At 39.2% G+C, this 7,971-nt stretch overlaps 1 protein-coding gene across 1 annotated transcript; it reads right to left on the bottom strand.

Annotated features, from left to right (window-relative positions):
• Nucleotides 1–5,376: 5,376 nt before the first annotated feature.
• LOC143021960 (uncharacterized) lies at nucleotides 5,377–6,020 on the bottom strand. The gene is made up of 2 exons (XM_076179881.1): nucleotides 5,575–6,020; nucleotides 5,377–5,464 (listed from the first exon to the last, which is right to left on the bottom strand). Exons 1-2 carry the CDS (start codon nucleotides 6,018–6,020, stop codon nucleotides 5,377–5,379), a joined length of 534 nt encoding a protein of 177 aa, XP_076035996.1.
• Nucleotides 6,021–7,971: the final 1,951 nt, after the last annotated feature.

Genomic DNA, 7,971 nt, shown 5'->3' with positions numbered 1-7,971 from the left:
GTCTTCAGTCTCACCACTCAGACCTCTAACTCTCAGAAGTCTTCACCGGTTCCTCCAATTGGACTATCTTCCAAGAACAGTCTAACTCTGATCATCTTCGAGACCGAATTGTAAAAAAAAAAAAAAAATCACAATAATAATAAATGAATAAATATAAACTATAATAATGTAAATAACAAATGAAATACATAAATAAATGCATAGGTATAGTTACATAATAAACAAACAGGTAAATAGTAAATAATAATAAATTGACATACAACTAATAACAAATGAGAATCAAACAGACAAATGAAAAAAAAATTATAATCATTACAGCATCTTGCTTAGGTGTTTATCTAAATGATTCTTAAAGCTTCGAAATGAACTACATTGCACTGCTTCTGCAGGAAGTTTATTCCATTCATTAACTACACGGTTGGCAAAGTTGTTTCTACCCACTTCTAAAGTGAATCTATATCCGGACAGTTTGAGACCATTGTTTCTTGTCTGATTCTCATTCAGTGTGAATTTTTTTTTCACTTTTGATGTTGTCAATTCCCTTTAGAATTTTAAAGACCTGTATCAAGTCACCTCTAAGTCTGCGCTTTTTTAGGGAAAACAGATTCATATGCTTTAGTCGATTTTCGTATGATTTATTTCTTATATTTGGAATCAGTTTTGTAGCTCGCCGTTGTACTTTTTCCAGTCTGTCAATGTCTTTAATGAGATTCGGTGACTATACGGAAACATCATATTCCAAAGGTAGACGAACTAACGATTTATATAGCTTGTTAATGAGTGATAGACTTTTGAAGTCAAAAGATCGCGCAATCAGTACCACATCTTATTTGCATTCTCAGAGGCTGAAATACACTGCTTGGATGATTTGAGATCATTACTGATAATTACGCCGAGATCTTTTTCACTATTCACTTTTGTTAACGAATTTCTAAATAACTTGTAATCATACTCACTGTTATTTTTACCTATGTGCATTACCTTGCATTTACTTGTGTTAAATTTCATTAGCCACTTTTCAGACCATTGCTGTAATTGATCTAAATCTTCTTGAATATCTAACTGATTTAAGTGATCTTTTGCCATTCCGCACAGTTTTGTATCGTCAGCAAATTTGGAAACAGTAGATTTTAGTCCATGGTCTATATCATTTATATATATTATGAATAGAAGTGGCCACCACAACAGACCGACACCTTCCTCTTCCAGGACTCAGTTGGCAACCTCAGTCACTCTGACTGAACTGACTGGTCATTCGATCCACATGTATCAACCTACCCAGACGTAAAAATGGTACTCCCTAGCCAATTACACATTATTTTTTTATACATCTAATAACGCTTCACCACATTCATTATTATTTTTCATAACAATGTATCAAAATAACCATGCCTAATCTTCTAAAGCAATATAAAACTTTGCGCTGTTTTTACGAGGTAACAAAATGCAACCTTTACCACCCAAAGCAAAAGCAAAACATTGCAGGGGTGATTGTAATAAAATTGTATACGTGTAAACACCGTAACAGTAGAGATGAATATGCCTCGGCATGCGTACTACATCATGTACATGATATACGGGAGCCTACATGTATAACAAGTAGGCCTAGGCCTACTTCATGATGCATGAAGAACAGGATTTTCCATAGAATTTGAGGCATAGCCTACCTATAGCAGACTCGCCTGCTCAGTGTAAACACCAGTTCATAATTTGTGAAATTCGTGTGCTTTTTCTTTCCAGAATAATGCATTTCATAGGCCTACTCATGGACATGGGTCTGCTGTTATTAAACATAGAGACAGCCATTCGGCAGTGAAAATTTTTCATGTTTTGAATACTCAAACTACTGCTACTACTACTGCTCCAGAAGCTTTGAGGGATGACAAGGCCAGAGAAAATAATACCCTGAATGGACAACTAGATGATACTTCTTTTTTCTAAACCTCTTATGGGATCTCCTTTGAGAAGTTGTTCACTGAGGAGGTGAAGACATATCCCAAGTTCATGCGAGCCATGACATCAGTGGCAACATTCTACAAGGAATGCAACATGCTAAAAAAAAAAGTATGAGAATGGTACACAATTCTCAAAACCAACGTCTAAAGTTCAGTTGGATTAATAAAAAATAATAATTTTAATTAAAAAATTACGTGAGAAACTTGGGTTATCCAGTATCAAGGTTCTGACTAGAAACTTGGCTGTCCAATTGAAATCTTGCCCAATGAAATTAATCAGAACGATGGATACACAGTCCACATCTTTTCCAGTCACGCATCATGGCACAGGAGCAGAAGTTCAACAAGCTCACCGGACAAAATTAGTACAAATTATTATCGTCATATTTTGGGGGGACTTTCTTGAGAGGATACTGTGAAAAAATGTGATTGAAACTGATGCAAAAATATGTCCATTATCATCTGAGTAGCTTCTCGTGTTACCTACCATCAAAGATACCATGCATCATATTGGACTTTGTAGAATACCCCCTGAGACTTTAATCAGTCACTATGGAATCTCTGAAAAGGATGTATCTGACGTTGTGTATCAGTTGCTATTTTTTTTTTTTATTACACTGAGGTGCACTTTTACCCGAACATTGTATACTACTTGTTTTCTATTTACTTGCGTAAAAATGAACCTGATACCACAGAGAATAAATCAAATTTGGGTGAACAGTAACCACCAGAGGGTGTTTTTATTTAAGATAAAAGAGGGCCTGTCCCACTGGGGAAAAAAAAAATCCTGAATTTTTGGTCACAAGGATGGAATTCTTACGACTTCATGGATTCGCAGCTCATATCAGACCTAGGGAGGGCACGGGCACTTCATGTGGAGGACATTCGTCAGCATGTTTTGGCAAATGTTGCAGAATTGGAAAATATATAACGTTCCAAAATTTATAATCTACTGAAGCCAGCACGGACGAACAATGCTTGGCAACCAGACACCAAGACTGCCTGGATGTTATGCTTGGCATGAAAACTTCTGATGTCAGTTCTGAGATCCGATATGTTAATGAATATTTTACTGTTATCAGAAATGTTCATGAAATGTATGAAATGTAAAAAATCCACCATATTCCTGGTACAGCAAGGCCAGAATCCACACTGGTGGTCAAGCTGTTTCTCGCTATCGTCAATTGAGCGTTTTCTTTATGGAATGGGACAAACATAATAATAAAGATCATGATTTCCCACTCTGCGGATATTTGATTGAACCAGATGGCTACTTAGGCTTGAGAAATGTCCTACAGAATGGACATGAATTCATTAGAATCAGTACAGAGAAGAATGACCAAAATAATACATGGACTCAGAAATTTGCCTCACGAAGAGAGGCTTAGGCACCTTAACTTACACTCTCTGGAAAGACGCAGAGTGCGGGGTGATCTAATACAGGTGTTCAAGTGGATCAAAGGCTTTAACAAGGGTGATGCAACAAGGTCATCATATTAAAACAACAGGGCAGGATTCGCAGTAATGGTTATAAACTGGACATATTTAGATTTAAAAAGGAAATAGGCAAGAATTGGTTTACTAATATGGTGGTCGACGAATGGGATAAACTTAGTAAGCATGTAGTAAGCGCTGAAACTATCAGTTGTTTTAAGAAACGATTAGACAACTTTATGGATGGGGATGACAGGTGGTGATGGATACGGAGCTGCCTAGTGTAGGCCTGATGGTCTCTTGCAGTCTCCTTCATTCTTATGTTCTTATGTTCTTGTGACTTTGAGAAAATCACTGATAAGCTTGGTAGGGAAACATGGAAGCTGCCTGCTACTGGACCTCTGTACGTTTATATATAAACGGTGTTTGAAAAATATATCAACTATAATTCTAGATCACGTAAATTATTTGAATATTAAAAAATTAAAAATACTTTGAAGATATCTGTTCTTGTACTTGTTATGGATGGCGGGGCTGACTGGAAATCGAAGTCCAGTATTAATGAATTCTTTCTGCGGAGATTGTGGACGGACCATGAACTTAATATGCTGGTGGCGGTTTGTATGTCCCCACAACTCTTACGTTTTAATCCTATCGAACATCTGTTGACCTCTTGCTCAAGATAGCCGGCAGGGGTTTCACTGCCAGATCATCTTCCTGCAGAGGTGCCTGTGCACCAATAATCATATTTAAGTGCAGAGGAAAAAGAAGACAAGGAACGTAGGGTCTTTGATAATGCAATTAAAAGGCTGGATATGTACTGGCATGCAAAAATCCATGACGGCATCCGGGTGCATTCCTTTGAAATTACATTCTCAAAGCAGGATTGCGAGAATATGTTCACATATTATATTTCTGTGAATAACATGTTTGATACAATCCTTTGTGCTGTTCGTGAATGCGATGAGCTTTCTGTTCTCCATGAAGAATGAAAGTTCCTATGCAAACATATAGAAAGACGCTATGTAATAGTGATATTCAAGAAACGCTCATGCCAGGAAGTTCAATGTGCATTCAGGTAATTTTTCAATAACACCGTCTGTTTGTTCTTGTGGCTAGCTGGTTTTGTGTGTTAACCATTTCTCAGAAACCTTCAACTTGGGATGTTCTGTGTCAATACAGTTTGTTTGTCATTGAGCATTACCAAGTCTCAAAGTATGTTTGAGAATTCATCAAAGTAAAATCAAAGTAATTTTCAACATGAAAGTTCAAGATAAAATAAAAGATTATAATCGATGGTGAGAGTCTTGAAAAAGTTAGAGTATAATTATTTAGGCCAGATGGTGAAAGTGACCAAAGATAATGATAATGAAAATAAAAGGCGTATTACAGTTGGTTGGAAAGTGAGCAAGGTGGGTAAGAGATCAGACTAGAGTGAAAGATAATTGTGGAAGCGATGAAAGAGAGGAAGTGAAATTGGGCAGGTAAGATAGCGCGAACGACTGATGAGCGATGGAGCAAGTGTGTTATTGAATAGATGCCGCAAGATAGGAAACGTGGAAGAGGAAGACCAGACAGAAGGTGGAGAGACGATATAGAGAAGTTTGCCGGAGTGACGTGGCAGAGGTTGGTGAGGTCAGGGAATCATGGAATGCTATAAAAGAGGCCTTTGTTTAGCAGTGGATTCAGGATGGTTGAATTGATTGAGTGATTGATTAAAAGGATTCATGAACTTTGCTCACCTTTGACAACAACTTTCTTCCAGCAAAACCTCATGATACTCAGGAATTCCTATGCTCATAATGTCAGGTTATAAAAGATAGCCTTTACAATGAATATTCAGGATAATCTGTTGACTATATGTATAAGAAATATTATTTTTCCCCATTTTATGGTGGCTTGGCATTGAGAGTTCCGCAGAACAATTGTCAGGTGTGTTGCTGTTCAATTACAGAAGTTATTTTTAAATACTTGTACACAGGCATAGTCAGTGCATAATGTTCCCTAGTTCCTCAGGTCTCTTACTCTCATGACTAGAGGATACATGGATAGGCCTCTGGGATGTATGAAACCCACTGAGAAGAGTATGAATTTATGTTTACCCGTTTTATTCTGAAATTAAAAGCATATAAAGAAAGATAATGTATCCCTTCGTTCTTTTCTATGATGTACATGTACTACATACCATGAAAAAGTATTTTCTTTTTTATATGGATGGTATATACTCTCAACTGGGGAGGATGTGTGAAAGGTAGCACGTTCTGGTGTGAAAGGTAGCACGTTCTGGTGTGAAAATTCTCCAGGGTGCGGATAGGTAGTCCAAGTTTCTGAGCCATAAAGTAGGGAGGATATACATACGGCTTTATATACTGCTGCCTTGGTGTCTATTCTGAGGTTGTTATTTGAGAAGACTCTGTCTCTGAGGCGGCCAAAGGCAGTGGAGGCAAGATTAATTCTTCTTTGGATATCCAGGTCCACTGAGCAGTCTGAGTGGACGACGCTACCGAGGTACATGAAATGTTCTACTGTTTTAACGGGTTCTCCATTGACGAGAAAAAGGTGAGGTGTTTCAGGTGGATGTATAGTTTGAACAAGTATTTCTGTTTTTAAGGTATTGACTCTGAGACCCATGGCAGTATAAGTGGAAGAAAAGACATCAAGAATATTCTACAGATCATCGGCGTCATACGCAACAATGACACAGTCATCAGCATATTGCAGTTCTATTACCTGCGTGGAAGAGACTTTAGTTATGGCGTACGGGCGTCGGGTGTTAAAAAGGCTGCCATCTAACCGGTGTTGAATACTTATGCCAACATCTCTTCCCAGGGTGACATGAGTGAACTTTATTAGGGCAAGTAAAAAGATGTTAAAAAGAGTGGGTGCAAGGACACAGCCCTGCTTAACTCTAACCTTTATTTCAAACGGTTCTGAGAGTGTGCCGCATACTTGAACCTGTGCTTACATCCCTTCATGTAGGCCTTTGAGCACAGAGAGAAAATTAGGAGGGACTCCCATCTTTTTGAGAAGCAACCATATAAGGGGGAGGTTTACTGTGTCGAAAGCCTTCGTAAGATCGATGAAGGGGATAAAAAAGATCTTTCTTTTGTTCCCTGGCTTTCCCTTGCAGCTGGCGCAGGCAGAACACCATGTCTGTGGTACTACGATGTTTACGGAAGCCACACTGGCTCTCCGGGAGGTTTGTTTCGGTTATTTTATCCATAAGCTGAGAAAGCATGATCTTAGCAACAATTTTACCGACCACCGCTAGGAGTGATATGTTCCTGCTATTGCCACAGTTAGCCCTATCTCACTTCTTCTTATAGAGGGTGATGATATCAGCATCTTTCAATATGTGAGGTAACTCCCCAGTCGTCCAGGCCTCGCTGATAAGTTTGTGGAGATTAACTTTTAGTAGGTAGCCTCCTTGTTGAAAGAGCTCTGCTGGGATCCCATCTGGCCCTGGGCTTTTGTTATTTTTTAGCTCGCTGATAGCTCTTAGATCTTCTCCCATTTCTGGTGGATTGTCTTGAGAGTCCATGGTGGAAAGATTGGGTAGGCTGTCAAATATGATAGGTATGATGGGATTTACCTGATTAAGAAGGGTATTAAAATGTTCAGCCCATCTGGAGGTAATTTACTCATTGCTTTTCAGCAGTGTGGTTCCATCTGCTGCTCTGACTGGATGGTTGCTCTGCCTTTTTGGACCGTAGATGGTCTTGACTGCATTGTAAAAGCCGTGTGAGTTGTTGCTTTTGGCATATTGTTGCAGTTCTGTTGCCCTGGCTTCCACCATTCGTTCTCCATTTGCCTCAAGTCCCCCTACACCTCTGCTCTGATGTTGGTAAATCGATTTTTCAAAGCACTGGACTGGGGATTTTTTAGATGGGCATCATGAGCTTTCTTTTTTTCCTCTAAAAGTTGGTGAATGTGAGAGGAGTTTTGGTCAAACCAGTCTTAATAGTGTTTTCGCTTGAACCCTAGAGTGCCCACTGCACATTTGTATAAGTCAGAGTGGCGAATCCATTTGGTTCCTAAGTGATCATGCTGCATAAGGCTATCTACAACATTGCCGTGGAACTGCGCGTAGAATTCAGCATCTGCAAGGGAAGCGATATTCAGCTTTTTAGTGGGTGGCGCACGTCGTTGCTGAGGTCGAATTTCAAGGCGGATCTTGCAGCGGATTAATCGGTGGTCTATCCAGCAGTCTGCACCTCTCATTGCCTTGGTTATGAGAACCTCTTTTCTGTCCGACTCTCGGATTATTATATGATCTAGCTGGTGCCAATGGCCAGATCATGGGTGCTTCCATGTATTCTTGTGTTTAGTTTTCAGCTGGAAATTGGTGTTGGTAATGTGTAGTTGGTGTTCGGAGCAAGGTACAAGGAGTCTATATCCGTTGTCATTGGCTTTACCAACTCCATGCTTTCCCAGGACGCCTGGCCGGATGTCATGCTCTCGTTCAGCTCTTGCATTGAAGTCACCCATAAGGAAAACTCTATCGGTGCGATGGATTGCTTGTAGGCACTCGTTAAGAGAATTATAAAACTCCTCTTTTACATAATCCTTTGCAGCAAGAATA

The sequence above is a fragment of the Oratosquilla oratoria genome, chromosome 43 (genome assembly GCF_046742065.1).
Source record: "Oratosquilla oratoria isolate Oo_2021 chromosome 43, ASM4674206v1, whole genome shotgun sequence".
Taxonomy (NCBI): domain Eukaryota; kingdom Metazoa; phylum Arthropoda; class Malacostraca; order Stomatopoda; family Squillidae; genus Oratosquilla; species Oratosquilla oratoria.
Note: the sequence above shows the minus strand (reverse complement) of the source record. Positions and strands in the feature narration are given on the sequence as shown.

Bases quoted from the DNA above. Each gene is read 5' to 3' on its own strand.
- LOC143021960 (XM_076179881.1), bottom strand. From the start codon at position 6,020: ATGGGTCTCAGAGTCAATACCTTAAAAACAGAAATACTTGTTCAAACT. The intron at 5,465-5,574 runs GTATGTAGTACA...TACTCTTCTCAG, and splicing joins AAAGAAAATACTTTTTCATG to TGGGTTTCATACATCCCAGA.